The sequence below is a fragment of the Equus caballus genome, chromosome 24 (genome assembly GCF_041296265.1).
Source record: "Equus caballus isolate H_3958 breed thoroughbred chromosome 24, TB-T2T, whole genome shotgun sequence".
Classification (NCBI taxonomy): Eukaryota; Metazoa; Chordata; class Mammalia; order Perissodactyla; family Equidae; genus Equus; species Equus caballus.
Window position 1 is genome coordinate 55,535,496 of NC_091707.1, and position 23,705 is coordinate 55,559,200.

At 53.9% G+C, this 23,705-nt stretch overlaps 1 protein-coding gene across 6 annotated transcripts in view; it reads left to right on the forward strand.

The window, feature by feature from the left end:
• Positions 1-227: 227 nt before the first annotated feature.
• LOC100629324 (uncharacterized) overlaps positions 228-23,705 on the forward strand; it is a 36,676-nt gene continuing 13,198 nt past the window's right edge. Inside the window, exons 1-7 of one of the 6 annotated variants that reach the window (XR_011431965.1) lie at positions 228-1,974; positions 4,498-4,600; positions 4,817-5,532; positions 7,203-7,316; positions 11,919-12,087; positions 20,711-20,786; positions 21,129-23,044. Coding sequence is in view for 2 of the 6 variants with exons in the window: in XM_070249452.1 (XP_070105553.1) it covers positions 11,777-11,825; positions 11,919-12,087; positions 20,711-20,786; positions 21,129-21,236 (402 nt within the window). In the remaining 4 variants the exon portion in view is untranslated. Of the gene's footprint in view, positions 1,975-4,497; positions 4,639-4,816; positions 11,826-11,918; positions 12,088-20,710; positions 20,787-21,128; positions 23,045-23,705 lie in introns of those variants that run through there. The other 5 variants (XR_011431967.1, XR_001379746.3, XR_011431966.1 and 2 more) reach the window with 5 other exon arrangements.

Consider the following 23,705-nt stretch of genomic DNA (forward strand, 5'->3'; position numbering starts at 1 on the left):
GGCCACCTCGGCTCCCACGCATGCCGCCCACGCGCGGAGGGCTTGCGGGAGCCCCCGTGACAATGGGCACCTCTCGCCTCTGCCCCCGGCAGGCTAGCAACCGGGCCTGCCCGCGTCTGATTGGCAGCGCGGGCTTGACGACAGGGGCTCCTGGCCGCTGATTGGTCCGGGCCCGCTTCGGCTGTTTCCTAGCTATTAATACCGAGGCTAATAAACGTCCTCCTGTTGACTGGGATGCTCGGAGCCATGATTTTTTGAGGCTTTCTTGACGTCGGCGGCTGGTGCGGGCCTATCAGCCTCGCGAGCCCTGCTGGGGGCCTCTAGTCTCTGGGGCGCCTCGCTTGCTCCCCAGCTGCAAATGGGGTGTTCTTTTTTGCCCTCACATGATGTGACATGTTAAGGGTGCCCCTCGCGATGCCCCCCAAAGTCCGCTTTCTCTACATCTCCCCAGTAGCGCACCGGTGCATCTATAAACGAGGCTCTCGCCCACGGCTCGGGGTCTCGCGTGACCTGGTGGTCCATTTTCGTCTTCTTGTCACTAGCTGTGGGGTTACAAATAGCCCTGGAGTCTCCCGTCTATGTTCCAGCCCCCTCACAGGATCTCTGGGCATGGGGGGCTCGCTCTGACGCTGCTTTGAACCGCCCCCCCCCAAGAAGTGCGGGGGAACAGATCTAACTTGATACCCCCGCGGGGCCCCTCTGCCTTTCCCCTTTGGGACCCATCACTCATTCTCACCCCTCTTCTGTCACCAGGCGCTTCATCCTTGCCCTCCCGGCTGCCACCCACCTGTCACCCTAAGATAGATCCTTAGTCCCTTTCAACAGCATTTTGACCTTTGCGAGAGGACATTTGATTGACGGCCCTGCTCGCTCTGCCACTCAGTGCCCGGCAGAGCTGCCGAAGGCGCCACCTGTGGAGGATTAACTCTCATGTGCCAAGTCCCGGAGCACGAGGCCACACAGCTATGCTCTGCCGCCACATGTGTCGCTGCCCGTTTCCCCGAGGCGGTGCGCGGGGTGGGGGTGTGGGCGGGGGAGCGGTTTTCAAAGCATATGAGTGGGGGGATCATCTCAGGTTGGGGGTACCCCATGGATCGCTATATGGGACACAGTCGTCCTCAAAAAGTACTTTTCCTAGAGGGACACGGCTCATTTCTCGATTCTTTTTACAACCTCCGTTAGGGGGTGCCCCCTTCTTATCGTGGAGGAAACGACCCCGTGGCAGAGAAAGGGACCTTGCGGGGTCTGGGTACACAGGTTGTCAGCGGCAGAGCCGGGAACTCAAACCCTGTTTTTTTCTGACGCAAAGATGCTGTGCCGAGTCTGCCGTGTCGAAGAGAACCAATCAGAAATGGACGGGTGGGCTAAAAGGGGGGTGCCAGCCGCCGACTTACATTTGGATACTGGTTATCTTGGTTGGGGCATTTTATTTTCCAAAGAAAAGCAGAAAGCATCATTTTCTTTCCCTAAGCCGCATCCTCGGATAGAAGTTCCGAAATAGCCAGGTGTGTGGCTCTGCGTCCCCCAGCGCCCCAGCTTTACCCCGGCCCGCCTGGGGGAACCATCCCCGGTGCCTTTCTCCCGGCAAACTGTGCACACCGATCACCCTGCTTGGCGAGCGGGGCTCACGTAGGGAAAAAGCACCAGCGAACACAGGGTGTTGGTCATGGCGGCGAGGGGCACTGCGGCAGAATTTTTTCCTCTTCTTTGCTGCAACCTGGGTGCGGCTAGAGCAATTTGTCATAGAATCTGGGGGGCTCATTTTTCCGGCCAATCACTTTTGGAGAAATGAGCGCATTGCAGCAGAATGCGCTGACGTCAGAGACCACCCCTTCTGCGCCTCCATATAAACCCCACCCAGCCAGCCCCTAGCGCAGACGGCGGAGAACTGGGATGGAGCGCGCCTTGGCCCGCTGGCCGTGGCTGCAGCTCCTCGGGAGAACCGGGGCGCCCACGCGAGAATCTCCCCACCTGGTGAGTGGTTGGCCATCCTTGCCTAAAAGGATGTGCAAAAGGATGACTACACCCCCTTCTGGGTTGGGCTCTGTCCTCCTGGACATGCTGAAAGGCGGACGCCAGACGCCGAGGACCTTCTCCTGAAGGCGGCCACCTCGCCTGGTCCCCGAGGGTCGGCACTGAAATTCTGTCAGGAAGAAAAATTTCGAGGCACATTTTCCTGGGTGGGAAATCAGGGCCCCTTACTTGTCCAGTCGTCGCGGTAGGCTGGGTGGTAGGGGCTTAAATTAAGATGAGTAGGAGGAATCGGATCCAAACCCTCTCGGAATCCAGGGTACCGCAGTCGCTGGGGTCCAAAACCCAGATTTTCTGTGTTTGAAGCCACCGTTAGAATCACGAATGGTGGGAGATATGGCGCCGGATGCACTCTGCATGCCCCACGAATTAGGGGGGGAAAGCACCCGAAAAAAAGAGTCTCCCGGACATACTTCCCTCTGGTTTTTTGGCCGGATTCTTGGTGGCCCGTAGGCGTGAGGAGCTGAGGCTCCCGTCCGCGAGGGATCCCTGAGCCGAGTCCACACAGGTTCAGTGCAGAGGAGAGTCCGGCCACATTCCAGAGTGAAATTGCTAACTGATGTCATTCGGCGTCACCCTGATCTACCACTTTAATATTGGGGAGATATGGCGCCCGAGTGCGGATCTGCCCGAAACCCCCTAGGATCAGTTTCACAGAGAAGGACGGCTGTTAGGGTCAAGTAATTGGGGGCGCAGGCAAAACAGAAGTAAGGGGTGGGTTGGGGTGGACAGAAGGCCGTGTCTTTGCGTCTGGGAGAGACGAATCCAGAGGGAAGAGAGAAATACAGAAAAGGGGGGCGTGCGGGGGGCATCTGGGCGCTGGGAGCTGGAACTTGGGGGTCGAGGGTCTTTTCAGCGTTGCGTGATGGTCGCTGGAAGCTTCTGACGTGTTGCAGCTTTTTGACGTTTCATAAAGTTGCGTTTTGCTGTTTCCTTTGTCCCTGTCAAGCCCCCCCACGCCGCCCCCTCCCCACTCTGGGCCGGCAGGCTTGGGGAGGGGGGGTGCGCGCGCGCGAGCGGGTTGCTACGTGGCAGGTTTCTAGAAGGTTTTCTCGCTGGCCGCCAGAGGGCGCTGGTGGCACTGCGGAATTTTGGGGGGCGGGGTGGGGAGGGGAGGTGGCCTTTGTTCTCCTGCTGGAGGGGGTCGTGCGCGGGATTTACTGGAGAATTCTGGATTCATTTACCTAAGGGGGAAATGTTTTAAGATGCCAGGGTTCACGGGGAAGAGAGGCTGCAGGATTCGCGCTGAGCAGAGATGCCGTGATCCGCGTTGGTTGCGCGACTTAGGGTGTCGTGGAAGAGCGTGGACGCAGATCAGTTTATTTCAATGGATGATGGTTTAGGGGGTCTTAGGAAGACGTGGCTCATTTGAGTAGGCTGAAGAGGGCTGGTAAAATGGTTAATTAGGCGCTATCGTGAGGGGTCTTGGCGAAGAATGGAGGCGAGATTTGGGGGGGGGTCGTTGGTTGTCTGGATGATATTAGACGATTTTGGCCGTCTTTATATTTTCTAAGGTTGTCATATTTTGTATCATGTGTCCTGAGACCACAAAAGTGAGTGAAAACGGTGTATTGAGAACTGGCCCTTTATAATTTTAATTAATTTATCTTTAATTGGATTTACCGAAGGTCGGGACCAAGATCTCTCTGTTTTTGCTTATTAAAAGTGGAATCGTGTTCTGGAAAGATCCTTCTGGCGAGTGTCTCTCTGGTGTAGGTTGACCCCCCCCCCCCACAGTTAGGGGGGCGCAGAAGGCCCCCTGGGCTTGTGAGGTAGTGCTGCCCGAAGTCCACAGGTGGATTCTGGCTAGTGATGGCGGGCGTGGCGTTTAGGGGACATGGTGGCCCTGCGTGATGGGCTGGGGTGGGCTGTGCCCCCCCCTCCCGGCCAGAGACCTGTTGGGCAGCCCCCCGCCCATCCTACGCCAGCTGTGTCCCTGGCAGCTGCGGGCCAGGCGCGGGCGGGGGCGCGGGAGGCTCCGGCGAGGCGCGCGCCGCAGGTGGCTGTGCTCTTGGGCTCTGGATGCTGGCCGGACGCCCCCTAGCGGTCTGTGCCTGCAAATGGCTCTCGGCCCGCTAAACGGGCCTTCAGGTTGCGCATGCGCACACAGCTAACACTTGTGCCCTGTCAGTCAAGTCTTCCTTACCCCCTCCCACTTCTCTCCCTCCTCCCCCTTCCGCTTCTCTCCCTCCTCCCCCTCCCGTTTCTCCTCTTCCCCCTCCCCTCCCGTTTTCCTCATTCCTACTTTCCCCTCCCCTTCCTCTCTCCCGTTCCCTCCCCCTCCTCCCTCCTGCCTCCTCTCTCCATACCCTTCCCTCTTCCCTCTCAACCCCTCCCACCTCCCTCCTCTCTCCTACTCCCCCCTCCCTCTCCCTCTGACTGTCCCCTCCCTCTCTCTGCTGTTCCTGTGCTGGCCGTTAGAGGTCATTAAGATGGTTTCTAATCTGGCCCCCTCCGGTGCCATAGGGCCTCTCTTCAGGGATGACATCATCCGTTCGCCTTGTCTTCAAGGACCACCTCTCCATGCCAAGCTGTTGCCAAGCTGCTTGCGGCTCGTCTCCACCTCATGGTACCTAACCCCTCCTGTGGCTGTTTATACCCAACATGGTGGGCACAATTCCCCATCCCTGCCACCCTCCTTGCACCGCCCCCAGACCCATTAGCAATTAAAAGACAATGTTAAATTTTAACTAATTAGTTTTAGTTGTGATTAATTCATTTAAATTTTAATTAATATGTAGACTTGGGCTTTTAAGTGGCTCCTCTAACCTTTGATCAATTGCAGAGGACACTAGGAGCACCGATTCCTGGATCCCCCCAGCATACAAAGCAGCCGCTGGCAGAGACCCCCAGGACCAGGACGACGAGGGATGAAGAGGACCAGGACTGACAAGCCAGCTGTCCCTCTTGGCTAAAGGCTTGAACCAGTGCCCTAGTGAGGGGGCACTGGCTGCTAACCCCTGATCTTTGCTACGCTTGTGCTTGGTCTCTGTGAATACTTTCCCATAAGTCTCTGCTGTGTTAATGTGCCGGCGACCTGGAGCGCTTCCCTCAGGGTGGCGTCAGTCTTTCTCCACTGACCCTGCTGTTGCCCTTATGATGTCCTGAACGGAAAGATCCCTTTGGGAACTCCTCAGGAGGGGGACCTAGGCCAGAGGCTCCTCTAGCATCTCACTGGCGATTCCAAGGCCCAGGGTGGGCTTGTGGAATGAGCATGAGCCCTCATGTCATGCTACTGAACTGCCAAAGGCATGCTCCCCTCTTTCGAGATCCCCCGTCCTTTCTGGGCAATGGGGATGAGAAGTGCAACCTCCTAGGGTTGTTGTGAGTATTAAATGAGAGAAGGCAGCCTTGGGCAGGGCTGGGCATAGAGGATGCGGTCAGCAAATGTTTGTTGAAAAAATTTGGCAGGTCAATCCATTCCTACCTCTCTCACTTGTCGTACTTGTTCTCCCACAGCACTCCGGACAGCCCCTGTCCCCCAGGCTCTCCTTGCATCAGGTAGGGGCTCCACCAGAGGGTCCTGGGCTGACCTGAAGGAATACGAATTATGCATGCGGTCATTTCCAGAGCACTTTCTATGTAGATGAATGTTCTTTCTATGTCATAGGAGTATGTGTATGAGGCGGCCTCATTTACAGATGAGAATGAATTTGTCATTGATTTGAGTAATTTTCAAAAGGTGGGTGGGGAAGAGGACTCATGAAAGCTGAGTGCCCCTCCCACGGGATAGGGGTCACCCACGTTGGCAGTGAGGATGGACGCCGAGGCTGGAGGGATGTAAGTATTTTGTCACACTGCTGGCAAGAGAAGAGGTCATAGTTGGATCCTGGGTGCCATTGTAGCCGCCCTGTACCCCCTAGCCCAGAGTTATATTAAAAGCCCTTTGACGTCCAGTCAGACATTTGACAAAGGGACAGTCTCTTTGAAATCCCAGCTGCCCAGGGTGGTCTTGGGGTCTGGGTGGCCCCAGAGCTGGTACCCTGTGCTGGCTCCACCTCCCAGTAACAGTGTGACCTTAAACAAGTCGCTTAACTTCTCCGAGTCTCAGTTCCTTTCATGGTCTAAATGGGGATTAAAAAAAAAAAAAAAAAAAAACCTCCGCGTTTATCTACCCCACAGGGCGCTTTTGAAGACCAAATGATGTAACTGCTATGAAAGTGCTTTGTAAATTGCTGTGGAAATTGCGAGATACTTATCCCCCGGAGGCTGTCCTCCGTCCTTCACATGCCCAGCCCTCTTCTCCCGCAGTAGTAACAGCCAGCACCCAGTAGGTGCTGTGTGTGTTTGCACTCCATAAGTAAATTCCAGAAGAAATAAAAACGGAATTAATTCAACAAACATTTTCTGGAACCCTGACAATATGCCCAGCACACCAGGCCTGGGATGTGATACAAAGATGATGAAAACAGTCTCTTGGAAGCTAATTGGGGTCCTCATTTGACCAGCACTTTCTTTCGTCCCCTTTTAAGCCAACCAGTTTTGTCCGGACAAGACAAAAACAACTCAGGCCGCCTTGCAGAAGCCCAGCTTGGTGTGGACAATAGCTCCCAGGCATCTGAAAGGGCCTGATTGGATTATGTGGCAAATGAAGGTGGAAGGATGACTTGGAAGGTGACAAATGAAGTGGGCGGAGATCTGCTTTGAGTTAATCCAGGCTATTAGGAGGCCACCTTTTGTCTTCCAGAGGCTGGCAGGAGCTTTTACCACTGGTTTTTACATCCTTAATGTAAGGACGCATAATTTATGGTCAGTGAAAGTCCAGGCCCCGGTGAGATTGGAGTGGGCTGTAAAATTGAGCGTCCCGCTACCAGTGAGTAATTACGGTGCCCGTTTCTGTCTCCTGTGTAGTATGCAGAGCCCTTTCTGGCAACCGACAATTCATTTGAACCTCACAACTCCCTGTCCCGGCCCGGGGCTGGCCTGCACCTTCTAGGGGAACAGAGCCATCAAGCGGCCTTTCAGATTGGGGTCCCACCGTACATGTGTACCCCCATCGCCTCTCACCTTGTAAAGGAAGGGGTGCCCTCTGCTCTGGTCCCTCCTATCTCAGCCCTGGACCTCCCACCATCGGTTATCCTCTGAATTCCTAACTTTGCTCTCTCCACAGCCTCCCAGGTCCCTTCTGTCCTCCTTTCTAGCCACTACCGTTTCTCTCTTTCCTTTCGCAGCCAAGCTTCTCGAAAGGCCTGTCTTCACTTGCTGTCTTCCTTCCTCACCTCCAATTTCCTCTTCAACCCACTGCCTCCTGACTTGCTCTACTCCATCGAGCGGCTCTCACTAAGGTAATAACTTTTCTGGAGCTTCACCTTGGCCACGTGTCTGGCTCTTGGACACAGGGACTCATTCTTTCTCTTACATAGCTTTTCGGCTCCGGTTCACTTCTGTTGACACACTCCCTGTAGACCTCACGGGGACACCTGCTCCTGGCTTCCCTCATTTCTTAGTTTTCCCAGAAACTTGCATATCCGGATCTCCTAATGTCTGGAAGCTGCCTCTTGCCATCTCGCCCTGGGTTCGAGCCTTGGCTAGCCCACTTAGTGCTGGGGCCTTGAGGTAGGTCAGTTTTCCCAAGCCACCTTTTTCTCAGTTGTAAAATAGGGTTAATCGTCTTTACCTGGCAGGTGAGGTGGGCTATCTTGCAGGTAAGAACCAGAGACGATTTGAAAGACTTAAAATAAAGTCAATCAGGTATTCAGGAGAAAATATAATTGGAGTCCCCATTAGATTTCCTTACAGGTTGAAACCGTTCCCATGGGGAGGACCAAAGCGAGAAGAAAGAGGTGGAGAGGGGCGGGGCGGGGGGGGGGGAGTGGGAGAGAAAGAAGAAAAGAATTTACAGAAAAACCCACTAAAGACAAAAAAGTAGGGGGGAGAGGTTTAGAGAATATTAAAATCTACCAAAAAAGACATCCAGAGAAAGGTTTTCAGTTTCGGCTGAAAGAAAGTAAACAGGAAAAAGGTTTTAAATTGATTATCCCAGTGACAAATCCCAGGAAGCTTTCAAATCAAATTGCCCCATTTTGGGTTTTTAACTCCTTCTATCAAGTTTAACCTCTTTACCTCCTGCATCCTGGTTAGACCCCCCTGCCCCCCCTTTGCTGGTGATTAAATCCCCAAGGTGCACAGGAGTCTTTCAATGAATGAATGGCTGACAGAAAGAGCCCACCCCTCCCCCCAGCTGTGTTTTTCAGTTTTATTCCACTTTCCGCCCTTTTCCCTTAATGAACACAGGGCTAATCTTAGGCCCTGTCAAGGAGGAGGCTGCAGACGTTAATGAGGTAGCCGCTGGATTCCAATATTCGTCTCATAAGGAGCCTTCTTTGTCTGCAAAGGAAAAACACACTGATTATCATAATGAGGTGAACTGGCGTCCACAGGGCAGGGCCACTCGCTTCTTCGCCCACACTTCTAATTTTGGGGCTGGAGCTGAGGTTTCATTTGCTCCCCCTTTAAGTCTTTGCCTCCATCCCTGCGAGCAGTCCATTGAGCGGGGTTGAAAGTTGAAGGCAGCTTTGGGAAGCGGGCTGCAGATAGGGCTGCTTTGTGGAAAGTTTCTTTGTTCGACCCTATACCCAGGGCAAGGGCGAGTCACACCTCTTGGGTTCCTTCTCCGAGGGCTGAGGACTGAGAGCACACATTTCCCCGTCCGGCACGCACCTGACTTGTTCCAGGACCACTGAACATTCACACTTACTCAAGATTACCAAAGGTAGAATGGTGCCATGTCATAGGGGTAGAACCGGTGGAATTATCACAAAGTCAACACCCATGGGATGCTCCACTTAGGTCAAGAAATGGATGGATGTTGGTGCCCCAGAGGGCCACCCCCTGGAAGGGTGTGCTTTAGGGTCCATGTTTGGCTCCCGAATGCTGTTAGAGAGGTTCAGAGTCCAGCAGTGTGTTAGGATCACTCAGCGAACCAAGTGCCAGAGGGAACATTACAGCTCAGATCGGGCATCAGAACCTGTAGACGCTCCTTTCACGCCCCAACGTCGCCCTCTCCCATGTGTCCTGCAGCCCGCCTGAATCCCCCTTCTGTCCTGACCCTTGAGCTCCCCAGAGCCCATTCTTGTCTCTAGAGCAGGTGTGCCTCAAGTCTGCCCTTATGTGTCCCGAATTGTGGACATTTCTCACCCCAAGGCAGATCAATCAAGATCAGATCACTCCAATTAAACTTTAATTCCAGCTTTAGCCAGACTTTCAGCCAAGTGGAAGAAAACTAAGGGAGAAGCGAGGTGGTTGGAGCCAGAAAATTTTATTAGTAGAAAACTTCCTCCCTTAACTTATCTCTTGGCTAAAGGTTCCCTGGCATCATGGGTCAGAATTAGACATGTTTTCCAAGTTAGCAAAACCAACTCTTGTCCAACATCCCCAAAAAATCTCGAAGGATGTCTAGGTGGCTGGGTGGGGTGATTCCACCCCTTTGGGTGGAGGTGACCCAGAGGTCGCCCGGATTAGGAACCAGGATGAGGTTGAGCACCTCTGAAAATGGTGATCCCACAGAAACCTACCCCACTACCCCACGCAGTCATTGAAGAGTGAAAGAAGAGCAGTTCTGGGGGTTGCTAAGTGAGGACTTTTAAATAGGAACAAAATCACAGGACCCTTCCCACCCTCAAACACCACTGATAATTAAAAGATGAGCCCCAAAGCCATTAATATGCCAGCATTTGAGAACCTGGGGAGGGGGTGGAAGGCATGAGTCGGCCAGGATCTTCAGGGTGTGCTTACTCCCAGGACCCTAACAGCGCCTGCCACATGGTGAAACTCCCAGCCGGACTCCTGCTTGGGTTTCTGGAAAGCAGGCAGTCGTCTTAAACTTTCCTGAGGCCACCAGCAGAGAATCTGAGCTGATTGCCTCCTTGAGTGGGGGGGTTGCCCCTTTTAACTTGCCTTCTTGGTTCTGTGGCACCCCTTTCATGCCTGGGATGGACGCGGCTCTCAGCTGCCTGTGGACTCAGGACCCCTGCACCACATCTCCAGCCCACTGTAGGCTTCCCGTGTTGGTCACCTGACCCCTGGAGCCCACTGGTCTCAAGATCCGTCATTAAGTCAGTCCTGGAGGCTCAGGAGATGTGGGAGGAGGCAGCTTAAGCAGATGGGAAACCAGAGGAGTGAGGCCAGGAGATGCCCCCAATTCTGAGTTTCTGTTTTTCTGCTTTTCCTGCCTCCGTTTCTGTTCTCCATCTCCCCTTCGTCTCCCCTGCTTCTCCATCATGTCCTAACCCCATCCTCTGGGGGTACCCTAGGCCAGCCCACACCTCCTTGGGGTGTCCCAGTACCAGCTTGGCAAAAAAGTGGGGCTCAGTAAGAGTATGTGGGATGTCTGTTTGGACAGGTGAGTCAATGAAGGAACTCGGCCACCACACCTGAGCTGCTAGACGGGAGGCATCGGGGTGCAAGGAGTTTGAGGTCAAAAGGGTGGAGGGGCCGTTTGCTTTGACTGCGGAATGGGTGTCGCCCCATCCTCAGCCCCGTTTGAGTGGGGTCTTGCTGGTCTCACGCCTTCATTCACTCATGCGTTCATCCCGTCATTCAACAGTTGATCCTTACTCAGCAAGCCCACAGCCCGGCACGGGCTGGGCACCCGCCACGCTAGCGCGTCCCTTGATGGCCTCTGCCACCCCTGGGAGGGCAGGCCGGGGGGTTGCTTCTGCCACAGGCGGCCTCACGGCTGTCCCAGGCGCTGGAGCGGTGGATTCCCCGCTCTGTAGTAGGCATGCAGGACGGTGCGAGGGGCGGGCCTGGCTGGACTTCCTTTGGAACCTTTAATTCAAACCCCAGAGGAACCTCAGACTGCCTGTGCTTGCCGCTGGTCCGAGCCAGCCCCGCCTGCTCTCTCTGCCTCCCGCACTCCATCCTGTCGCTGAGTGCTGATGACTGTCCTGGACCCCTGGCCCTGAACTCAGGACCAAGGTGGGAATATAGGACAGTGTGGTGTGTGTCCTTTCGGGCTCTGGCCACAAAGGTCTCCCTCTTGAGTTGAGGTGTGTGATTTGGACCCCTCCCTCCAAGATGCCTTCCTTCACTGGGGCTAAAACCAGCTCCTTTGCCCCCCAGGCATTGGCTGGGGCCTGTCTCATGCAAAGGACAGATGGCTAGGACCCTCGGGGGAGCTCTGCAGGCTCCGCTTCTGCCGGCTGCCCACCTGCTCTGTTCTGCTCTGCCTGGCGGCCCCTCCCCTGGCTCTCCACCGGTCAGGTGGACTGCCCACCTGAGGCTGCTTGCCATAGTCTGTTGCTCAGCCTGGCCCACTTCCCCCTCCTCTGTGCCGAGTCACCTGGCTCATGCCCTGGGCTCCGCTGTCTCGCCCTCTGCCTAACGGGTTGCTTTTCCTTGCTGAGCCCACGTCTGTGGTTACCTGGCCTGCCTGCTGCCTTGCCACCTCCCGCCTGCTGGCCTTTTGCCCTGCTATGGGTCCAAATGCCCCTCCCCTTCAGTGCTGCCCGGGGTTCCAGTGGGTCCCCAGTGTCCATGGGACAAGCTCTTGCTGTCAGGCCACCTCCCCCAGCCATCCTCAAATGCTTCCAGCCGTGGGACTGACTTCCTAGGGTCTAAGTGACCGTGGGATGCAGCGAGACCTGTCCTGTCCCCTCCCTCCGTCCAGATCCCTTGTCGTCATGTCCTAACAGGAGTCACCCATGGCCTGCCCGTATTGCCGCCCTGTCCCTGTGAGTCCTGGGCTGTGCCCTGCCCCAGGGCTCATGGGGGCTGCCACCTGGGCCTGTTGCATCCCTTGCCCATGGCCCGTCCCCACGAGCCACCTCCCTCCACTGACAACCACACCACAGGTGAGATTGGGCTCTGTGCTTTTTCTTGGGGTGTTGGTGGTTTTTCTGGGGTGCTTGTCTTTCGATCTTTCTAACTTTCTGTCCCTCCCCAAGGTCGGCCCCGTCCTTGGGACATGGGCTGCAACTTGGTCGGGTTGGCTGAAGAACTGGACGGAAGGGATGGAAGAACCCCCGGAGGACCCCCACCCTGGACCACGTCCTTCCTGATGGCCGCCTGGCGCCTCACGCCCACCCTGTGCCCGTCGCCACCTCCTGGTTTGGGGTGAGTTTCTTGCGTTCTTGGGACACCACGATTCTGTTAGGTTGAGCTTGTGTCTCTGTTCAAGAATGTGCACATTTAACCTGGGGAGGGGCTGCTGCCAAGGGTGACTTCTTCTATACCACCGGGGGGTCTGGGGGTCTGGAAGCTGCCTGGAGCCCAGACCCTTGCCTCGCCAAGCCAGCGAGTGTGGGGGCCACCTGGGGCGACGGCATACTGCAGCCCGGCATGGTAAGTAAGGCGCCTCCTTGAGAACTGACCTATAACTTAGTAGGTCGTCAACAAAGCTTTGCTGAGCATGTTAATAAAGTGAACTGGGGTGCATTGCCCTGCCCTAGCTAGAAAAACATTTCTCCCAAAGCCATGGCGATGCCAGTCCCCGAGAACGTGCTGGTTGCTCCCACCTGGGGGTTTCACGATGTCCTTTAATCAAATAGTGGTTTCTGAGTGGGTTCTTCTCTCGGCCTCTTTCCTCACCCCTGAAATGGCAGTGAGATGGCAATGTTTTTGTTTGTTTAAATGAAATCACTAATGGTAGAGAAGAAGAAAGCCAAGGGTTACAGCCACACGCTTCACCCCAGGACTCGTCGTTTGTCTGTCTGCGGTTCATTTAGTGAAGATGCATCCATGGGGCCGTGGGGACTCGGGGTTGGCTCTTCTGGGGTGCCTAAGACCAGCTTTGCCTTAAGGACCAGAGGGTCTAGTTGGGTGCCCTGGGAGGTCCCACACAGTGATGTGGCCTGTGCGGCAGCTACGCAAGGTGGAAGGAGAGGAGGCTCAGCTGAGGTACCTTCCTTTCTGGGGTCCCAGTGGCTGAGCCCGTGGCAGGGTCCAGCCCTAGTTTCTTGGAGGGGCAGAGGGGTGTCCACAACTGGGTGGGGCTGTGCTAGTGTGTGGCTGGCTCTGTGTCTGACGTGCCTCACATCTGATGCTCCTGGAGTAGCGACTAGGGTGAGTGAATGAGTGCAGGTAGGCTGCCAGGCTGGTCCAGGGGAGAGAGAAATCCCTGGAGGCTGGGGACGAAGCTGATTCAATTCCCCGGACATGTGTGGAGCCTCGAGTGGGCCCCAGCACTTCCCTTGGTCCAGTGCCACGTCCCCCCCTCGACACTCACACGTGGGGTCTCTGAGACAGGAGGTGATGCACGAGCTCTGTGCCAGAGCTGGGCCCCTGCCCCCGGGTGCTCAGCCTTTCGCGGCCTGCTGCCCGGGGGGCAGAGCGGCTGGACCCCTGCCCTCCCCGGGGGGTCTTGGGTTTCCAGTACAGCTTCCATGATGCTCTTTCATCAAACGGAGGTTTCTGACACAGCTCTTGCACGGCCCTGCCCTTCTCCCCTGAAATGGAAATGCGGTGGGGATCTGATTTTTAAACAAAACCCGTGAGTGCAGGCAGAGAGGGGCCGCGATATCCAGACCCGGGGCTTCGCCTCTGTCTGCTGGTTTCGCTCTCTGGAGAGCTGGTCGAGGTGGGGAGTGTGTGCCCAGGGCTCAGCCTAGGAATGGGCACCGGGAACGCTCTGCCCTGTGATATTTACTTCGTAGCTGGCATTTGCTGAGCCCCCTGCAAACACAGTGACGTGGGAAGAAGCCTGGGAGGGGAGCTTTACACAAGGCAGGATGCGGGACGCCTGGGGGGGTGTCGTATCTGGAGCTTACCAGAAAGATCTGTGCAGCTAGTCTGCACAGCTTCTAGACACTTCGTCAGGGGCAGCTCAGGACACGCTCAAGGTGGGCTGAGCCGAGGAGCAGAGTCAAGGTGAAGGCGAGACCCCAGCCCGTCCCAGACGGCTGACCCCCACGCCTCCCCCTCCTCAGTGGATGGGCCGGGCCGAGTTCTATTTCAGAGACACTTGTGAATGTTCAGTCTCAGGCAAACAACGTATTTCGGGTTTTGTGTGTTACTGAGCAGAAAATAAATAGAAATAGATCAAGTTCTCAATTAAAGAAGTCGAAACGTAACATCATAAATCAGCCTCGCAGTTGATCATCCCAGGAATTACAGAAAGGCCGTCCTCAAGTGATGAAAGAAATGATTGTTTTCAGGAAAATTCTTTTTGGATGGATTGGCCCATCCCTGAGCAGGAAGGGGTGGAAATGAGACCCCGATGGGCAAGACAGGCAGGAGGCCTACATTGAGCTAGGCTGTTCCCTGGGGCCCGCCTCCAGCTGGGCGCTTCTGGGTGGGCACAGATGTCGGGGAAGAGGTGGTGGTCTTGTCTGAAAGCTGGCCGCCTGTCCCACCTGCCTCCACCTGGGTGGGTGGGGAAGGGAGCCGCCAGCACAGCTTCGCCTCTGCGCTCATGGGAAGGAAAACCCGGCCCCTTCGCTCCCCCTGCATTTTCCCACCTGCAGGTGGCTTGTGGGGCTGATGGCAGCTTTTAGGGCCCTGACCCTGTGTCTCCTGAGTTGTTATTCAAACCCCAAATGTATTTGTAAGCACATTTCTCCAAATAATGTCAAAACCTGGCAAGACTTGAGGGCAACACGATGCACGTGTTTCTTGTTCATTCATTTACACGAAGTAACTTAAATGTGTTTTTTATGAGCAATCTGACTTCCAGAAAGAAAAAAAAGGGCCCATCTTTAATGAGCTTGCTAATGAATTTTCCCTTCAAAAGAGAAAGGCGGCTTTACACAGAAGGTGATGCAGAGGGAGGCGGATTGTGGTCCCAAAGGGTTAAAGGACAGTGGACAGTGTAGAAACTGGCATTGTCAGCTGAATTGGGAAAGTCTGGGGCACTGGGAGCATCTTCTTTTTAGAAGACTAGAATTTAACAAGTGAGTGAGTCCCAAGAACGAGGTCCCCCTCCCCGCTGCTGCTTGTCACCCTGTCCCCTCTCCTAAAGAAGGAACAAGGAAGTATATCCTGGTCTCCCATACCCAGTTTGAGCCGATGGAAGATTCTGGAAGAGAGTTGTATCTTTTCAAATGAAGCCATCTCAAGTGTGGGGTTCCTGTCTTGAAAGAGAGAGACGAGACTAGGTGGGGAAGGCTCTCACTACAGTGTCCGGTGCCAACAGGCAACCTCGAGGCCTGGCAGCCAGGTGCTTTGGGGCACCTTGAGGGAAGGGATGTCACAGAGGCAGCCTCGCCCCCTTGGCGTGGAATGAGTCCGTGTTTCAGAGCCAGGGAAGGTGCGAATGGAGGGAGCCCTTGAGACTCTGTTGGGAGGAGGCCTGGCCCCAGCAGTGTCCCCTCCTGGGCACCCTGCAGGCCTGGCAGCAGAACAGAAGTGCCAGGGAGAGGGGTCCCGAGTTCAGTCGGATCCAGAAGAGGTGTAGGGACGCCTTATCTGTGCCAAGGTGAGCTGCCCGGTGCCCGAGAGGCCCAAGTTTGAGGTGCCCATGCATCCTGGAATTTCTAGTGCCTTCTTGGTTTTAGACACTTGGTCCCGTATCATAATCTTCACTGTGGAAAGCCGATCCCCCTAGCCACGCTTTTGGGAACTGACTGTGGTGAGAAACTCTCGGGACATATCTATATTTGCCTTCTCAGCTCCCTTCGCAACAAAGTCCTTGGTGATCGTGGAGCCCAGTGGGCAGAGCAGGTGCTGGGGAGCTGAGTCCCTGGGAGGCCCCACCTTGGGGGGATGTGTGTGAGAGAGGAATTCATTAAGGGAGAGGAGGATGGTGGAGGGGGTAGTCGTGACTCTCCTAATTGCTCTCCAATTTCTTTGGGCTTAAAAAAAAATCCAGATGGAGAGTTCTTAAGTCCCCCACCCCGGGAGTCGGGAAAAGGAAGGCTGCCCCCCACCTTTTGCCTGGCTTCTCGGCACAGTGAATAGGGTCTTTGGCAGGGGCTTAAGGAGGAGACTCTTAGCCTGGGAGCTCCCAGGGCCGTTTCAGATGGAAACAAAGACGCAGGCAGAAAGGAATGTGGGGGGCCCCCATGGAGTCCAGCCACCTGGGGATAATTGGGAGGGCTGAGTGCAGATGAGTTTTCCCAGGTTCTGTGAATACATTCTTTCAATAGAAGGTGCCTTTTCTTCAGATGAAAAGACGAAAACCTCAATTACCTTCCTCTGAAGCGGAGTGTGTGTGTGTGTTCCCTCCGGGGCTGACGCGGGCCCCTTGCCCTTGTGTGCGTGTCGGGAGCGCCGAGGCCCAGACAAGAGGCTGCACAATGGCGCTTAACCAGCCACCCCGTCAGCGTGACCCTGGACCTGCTCGTGCTCCTCCGTTCTGGGGCTTTCTTTCTGCCAGTTTCTCAGGAGGAAGCGTCAGAGTGGCTGTGCCTGTAAACAAGGGTTTGATCAAACTGGGCCTGATGCCCGAGGGACGGCCAAAGAGACAGAATGGGGCCAAGGACACAGAATGGGAAGTTGGGGAAGGAGGACAGTTAGAGGGCCAAGGACTGACCGCACGTCTGTGCTGGCCGTCCAGGGCCGCAGCTGTGTGGCTGCTTCTGCCTTTCCGGCCCTTTCTCTGGGCCATCCTGTGGGTGGAGACAGAGTCGTTCCTACCAGGTTAAGAAATGGGGGCTGGGGGCTCGGAGATCCCCGGGGCTGGTGGTTTTGGTTAGAGAGGCTGAGCGGGGCGGTCAGCACAGCCTACAGCGTCAGGGGCAGCCCTGAGCGACCCCACTGCTCCAGACTGCCTGGAGGGCTCCTGCCCCTCTGGAGGAACCACGGCCAAAGTCCCTGCCATGAGAGGAAAGAGTCCCAGTTCTCCGTCTTGGCCAAAAATCTGTGTTACTGCTGGCTTCTGGGCCTCAGTTTCCCCATCTGTAAAACGGGGCAGTAGCCTGTCAGTTCTGCGTATTCTGTGAGGCAGGAGAAGCACAGGATGTCAGTGCTGGGAAGGCAAGGATCCTGTTTCATCAGAGGAGGGGACGGAGGTCCCTAGGTGTCCAGCTTGGGCCCCTATTAGCCTCCTGGTGGGGGGCAGGGCACACTGTCCACTCCTTGGGCTTGTCAGTCAGAAGAGAGAGTTCTCAACGAGTGCTCTGGGCCTCGAGTCAGGCAGCAGCCTTCTGGAGACCTGGCTCCAGCCCCCGTTCAGCCCCAACGGTGGGTGTGACCTTGGCCCCTGTCTCCAGCCCTCAGGGCCTCAGTTTCCCCATCTGTGAAATGGGCAGTGCAGGATCAGGGTCATCTGAGGGCCTGTGGAGCTCTGGTTCCTTCTGGCTGCCTCAGTGGTCATCTGTGCTTAGTTGGTTGGTTTGTTCGCTAGGTTTTTAGAGTGGGTGGGGGGTCCCGGAGATCACTGGTCCACTGCCTTCTAACCCCCTCTCCTTCAGAGATGAGGAAACCAGAGACCTAAGAGAGCTGGCACCCCACCCCGAGGCAGCAGGTCCTGGCTGTGAAGCCCACTGCCTGTGGCCGGCTCCTGCTTGACCGGCACGGGCGCTGGGCTCGAAGTCATTAGCCAGTCCCCATGGCTAGCTTTTTCTGAACACAGATCCTACAGGCGCTCATGCCCCGAGTGAGCGCCAAGGGGCTGCTGCGTGCGGTGGGGCAAGGATCGTGTTTTATGGGGTATTCTTTTAATGAGGCGGGCCGCCGGCCAGGCCTGGAAAACCTTTCTGGGCTGTGGAGCGTTCACTGTGTAATGAGACTGGCCCGTGGCCGCAGTCCCAGGAGGGTGTGGCTGGCCGCACCATCCCTGGTGGCTTCACCCCGTGCCTTTTGGTCACGAGACCCTGGGCAACACCTCAGTTGGCGCCGTGGCCTGCTCGGCTGAGAATTTCCTACAGGAGCCGTCAGGGTGGCAGCTTCTGGAAGAGTGATCAGTAACCAGGCCTGTGCTGGCTGCCCGGTGCAGCCCCGGCTTTGAAAACATCTCGAGCTCTCTCTTTGTGCTTCAGTGTGCGGGAATAAATAGCTCACAAAACCCTCGGTCAGGCCTGCACCCGGCTGTTACCACGGTGGGCTGCAGCCTTTGTTTTCTGACCTTGGTTGCTACAATACCTGCGAGCTGAAATGAGGAATCGAGAAATTGCCAGCTTCAATTAGACCAGCAGCCTGCCTTTCCTGGGGCTGCCTCTGCCACTCTCTCCATTAACGGTAAACATACGCCAAATAGGCCCTAATTCTCTCTAATTGCCCACTCCTGAAGCAAAGAGTGAAATTCCAGGAAGAAGCATATGTAAACATCCTCCACAGCCCGGCCAACTGAAATTAGAGGGCTGGTGGGGCTGGCAAGGCGGAGGGGACCTGATTTCAAAAGATGTCCCAATTACCTCTCCCATTTTCATAAATGGCCCTGTAATGTCCAGGGCCCCGGCCTTCACAAAGGTACAGGAGATTAGCTGCGCAAAGAGCTTGCATTTGTGGGGGGGAATTTGTAAGAGGGTGGTCTTCGCTCAACAGGTAGGAAGCTCGAGATCTGAGGCTGATTACTTCTGTAAACTACAGGCTCTATTTCTGGAAATCACCATTTTATTAAAAATAATCCTTTTACGTTTTTCCAAACATCCCTAAGTTATTTGTACCGAAGACAGGCCAGATCATTTAGGCCCTGTTTTCCTCCAGAAAAGAGAAACTTTTGAAATCTTGAGATGCAGAGTTAGAATTTTCTATTCTTGTAGGCGGTGGAGGATGTTTTTGGGGTGCCCACCAGCGCTTCCTACGTGGATCATGAGCTCAGTGCACGCGCTTATGAGGTCTTTGCCGTTGTTCCTCTGGACCCTGTAAGGAGGCCTTGTCAGGTTTTCCTTGGGTTCCAGACAGTGACTCATCTCTGCAGGTTTGCTGAGATCTGTTCCGATTCCAGCCCGGCACTGTGTTCTTAATACATCCCGGCCAACCCAGGGCTCGTGCACGCAGCGTGGAAACCCAGGCACGACTTTGCCCGGGCTGTGTCTTCCCAGAGCAGCCTGTGGTCTGCACAAAAGTTCATCAGGGACAATCAGGCACTCCAGGGCTTCATGGCGCCCCTGGGGCAGAAGCAGGCAAACCCCAGATGCCCCGAGCTGATTTCCCCAGTCCCGTTAAAACAATGAAGAGAACCAAAGCAGAACGACACCCCAAAGTACTTTCCCAGCCCTTATTCCCTCAGGAAGTGGCGGAGCCTGTGGTCTTGCTGCGTTGTTCAGGGTCTAGAGTCCCCTTGTCACCTTAGGACCGTGGTGATGATGAGAGGGCCATGCCAGGCACTCCCGGGCTCCGGGGAGGGCTGGAAACTATCTCGGATGGTATCCAGAACGAAATGGGCATCTCAGAGCTTTTAGATAACCAGAGAGATCCCTTAGTCCCCCAGGAGCTGTTAACTGCTTAATGAACACTTATTTTTTACAGACTTTTTGTTTCTTGATTATAAAGTCAACCAATTAGGGGAAAATGGTATTTGGGAAGCTCAAGGCCAGGGAAGGAAGTCTTAGGATTTGGAAGCAGGAGGTGTGCCCTGGCCGGGTCTTGGGCGCCCCGGTGAGTGACTCGACTGGGGACCGAGGGGCAGAGGTGGTGTCAGGATCCCAGTGGCTTAGAACAGGGCGGGGGTTTGGAGCGGGCCTCTTCCCTCCTTGGCGTTCCCTGGAGGCCCGGGGGCAGCCCGTGCCCTCCCATTCTTGCCCAGGTCTCTGACTCCGCCCCTCACCACCTTACAGTGCTGTTCACACCTCCGCATCTGCAGACTGCCTTTTGGCCACACCTACTTACATGTGTTCAAAAAAATGGTCAAACTGTACATTTGTTTAAAATCAACTCATTTTTTAAAAATATTTTTTCAATGAACAGGCTTTTTTTTTTTTTCTGAGTAGTTCTAGGTTTACAGAGAAAGTCAGTGGCAAGTACAGAGAATTCCCATGTCCCGCCACCCCATTCCTTTGTCGTTCACGTCTAGCATTAGTGTGGCACCTTTGTACAATTGATGAGCCAGTCTTGATTCACCATGAGATGAAGTCCATCATTCATGTCAGTAGGGGTCACTCTGTGTTGCACAGTCTGTGGGTTTTGACGGATTTGTAGTGACATGTGTCTACTATTACTCACCTCAGTTTTTCTAGATTTGAAGGCAGATACTTGAAGTTAAAAGCTTGGTGCGCCTGGTCACGGCTTTTCATGGTGCTGATTAAAATTTGTACATAATTATTGAAGTGAAGATGTCGGCTCAGGCACCGTTCTCTTCCATCTGATGAAACGTGTGCTGTGGCTTCAGGACACGGCGTGTGAAAGACCCCACAAGCATTAGCGTGGCCTGCAGCCCTCTTCTCTAGTCTCAGCTGCGGCCAATTGCCCAGCAGGCCCACGCTTGCACCACATCGCACCACTAGCTTCTCCCTGAGCACTTGTGAATGCTGGCCTGGCTGTGCCTCACAGTGCCCTTCCTTCATGGTGGAATGCCCTTCTAGGGAGCCATCTGCCCACCCTTTGGTGTCCAGCTCAGCTCTCACTTGTGCTGGGGCCCTAAACCTTTGGGTTCCATGAAACAGCACTTAGCCTCATGGGGAGCACCAACCCTAAACTCTTGAGTGGGGACCCACGTTCGATGCCTCTGCACCTGCCCCCGGCCACTCCACCTGTAGCTCAAGCTGGGGCGGGGAGCTTGGCAGGTGAGTGACTGCGTGAGCCAGTGTGTTGAGAAGAAAAACCCTTGGTTTCGCCAATTCCACACTTGCTGAAAGTTGGGGAGTCCCTGCTTCGTTTGGGGGAGGTTCTATTTCAGTGACCCAGTGCTTTCTCATTCCAGCCGAAGCCGTCGTTCGGAATCCTCCGTGGGAAGGGACCTCGGACGCGTGATCCCAGCACTGTCCAGCTTTCCAATCGTAAGTTTCTGGGGTGTGGGCAGCACATCTGTGGTCTCGTCCCTGAAGGTAGGGAGCTGCCACCTGGAGCACACCGCCAGGCGAGCCTTGTGGGAGGGACTGGAGAACACTGGTCAGTGGTCCGCTTGTGGGGAGGTGGGTGCCCGGCGAGCCGAGCTCACTATGTTCTAAGTGGGGCTTGTGTTCTAAGGCAGGACCCCCAGCATCCTTGTGTTGTCTGTGTCGCAAAAGAATTCTATAGGCGGCTTCGAGTGCCGGACCCCCAAAGAATTTCTTCTCTTTCACTTCTCTAAATGAATGGCCCTTTGATTACCGAGTCTCCCTTTGGCTCTTGTGCCGCAGGGCAGACTAGGATGGAAGTGCCCTTGTGAGCTGGGGGGCCCTTCAAAGGGCCAAGGAAAAGCGCGGGCCGAGGGACCAGCCTCTCAAATGGGCTTCGAGCTCCAATGACCTTCGCTCACCCCCTTGAAATGTCTGGAAAACAGAATGGGCAGATTTTCTGTCTTCAAAGTTTCCGGCTAAACCTCTTCAAGTTCTTTATTGTTTGGGACTGAGACACTCAGCAATGGTAATGGGTCGTTTCTTTTGTATTTGCCTTGAAAGGCCAAAATATTTTTATATTGCTACAGACAAAGCCGTCTATTTAAAAATGAACTCCATGTCCGTCGTTTCCCACCGGGGAGACCGTGTACAACGTGTGTGTCTCTGTGTACTCAAGGGTCTTGAAACAGGTTTCTCATGGGATGGCCACTCACGGGGGTCCAGGGGGGAAGCGCCTGCCCTGCCCTGGGGTCTGGGGAATCTGGCCCTAATGGCAGGTCTGCCCTGCTTTGTCTAGGATGGGAGCCCCGGGAGGGTCTGGCTGCCCGAACATTTACTCTGCCTGTGCCTGCATCTGTCACGTGTATGTGTTTAAAGACTGTGGGTTGTGCACACCTTGGTGGTTAACGCAGTGAGAGGAAGCAGGAGGGTCTAAGCTATTGTGAATGTTCTATTTTTCTTGGCAGGAGGTCATTTTGCTGGTATCTGTTGCACGGTTCACATAGTGAATGAATGAATGAATGAATGAAAGCATGGAGGAATGGATAAATAAATAGGTAAAGAAGTAAGCAAGCACGGATGAGAGTGTACACTGAACAGGAGCCAATTTGGTATATAGGAGATCAACATATAAATCAATAAAATATGGAATCAGTATGTAAATAGGGCCACACAGGAAGCAATATCAGATCATCATGGACCAAGGAACGTGTTATTCAAGTATATAGCACTTAAAGTTTGTCAATAAAAGAATAAAACCTAAGTAAAAGAAAGAATAAGAAGTATGCCTAAACCCATGGTGACGATAGTGTACTGTATACTTAGTCTGCTAAGAGGGCAGATCTTATGTTAGCAGATCTTATGTTAAGATCTATGTTAAGTGATCCTATCATAAAAGATGGTGATGATAATAAGAGAAGAGAGGGGGAGAAACTTGTGGAGGCGATGGATGAGTTTGTGACGTGGATTGTGGTGACGGTTTCACAGTGTAAACTTACATTCAGACTCATCAAGTTGTCTGCATTAATTATGTACAGCTTTTTGTGTGTCAAAAAAGTGAAAATTAAAAAAATAAAGAGGAAGTAACTGTGAAAAATCCACAAACCAATGGTGAGGATGAGATTAAAAGGCACACTGAAATGAAAAGATGCCAGAGAGAGGGGACGAGTGACTGAAAGGGGGAGGCAAGAAGCAAAACCATAAATAGAAAGAAGAAAGATGACTCTCTTAAGATTTCTTTTAAAAATTTTTCCTTTTTCTCTCAAAGCCCCCCGGTACATAGTTGTATATTTTTTTTAGTTGTGGGTCCTTCTAGTTGTGGCACGTGGGATGCTGCCCCAGCATGGCTTGATGAGTGGTGCCATGTCCGCGCCCAGGATTCGAACCGGTGAAACCCTGGGCCGCCGAAACAGAGCGTGTGAACCCAACCACTCAGCCACGGGGCCAGCCCAAAGATGACTTTTTTAAAATTAGGAGATAAGTAAATATATAAGGAAGGCCATGCTGGATCATTACCAGCTAAGCATTAGGACTGACCCAAACACGTGCTCCTGGCATAGAAAAATAAACACAGAAAAAATTCAAAGGAGGTAAAAACGAAAGAGGACCAGGGGACCAAAGATGAGAGTTAACTTTAACCAAAAGTTTTCTAACTCTGGGCACACGTTAATAAATAAATACTGAAATGAAAGAAAGCCAAAAAAAAAAAAAAAATAAAAGGGATGGGTGAGCGAGCAGTGGAAATACCTGGACCTAGATGGGAGCACGCCATGAGCTGAAGTCTGTTACGTGAAAGGATGAAAGAAAGAGAATAAAATATCTAAATAAAAATTGAGAAATATGGGAGAAACAGTAACAAAGGTTGTCTAGAAATACATTCATGAGTGAATAAATAAATACATAAAAGGAAGTGACGGTAGCAGTGGTGGTAAAAGACTGTCATGGGTCAAGGATATGGTTAGTCCAATTCTCAAAATCACAGAACTATCAATAAATAATAAGTATCTAAATAAACACATAATGAGAATCTAAAGTGACAAAGCCAGGATGAGTAACGGGGAGGAGCCTGGCCCGCAGGCGCTCCTGATGAGCATGCTGGGAGGCTTGTAATTAATCCCATCTGGGCACCGAAGCTCCAGGAGAATGAAGGAAGCACTGAGAAAGGAGGAGATGTGGAAAGCTGTAACAAAAGAGAGAAAGGAATGATAAAAAGGGGGTGAGGACTGAATGGATAGATGGGTGGTTCTGCGGGGAGGGTGAGGCTAGGACTGCTCGTAAGGGACCCTCACAAACTGGGTCGTAACTGGTCAAAATCTGAGCACCCAGTTCCATTAATAGAGGAGTAGATACCTAATTAGAAGAAAGAAAACAGGCAGGAAG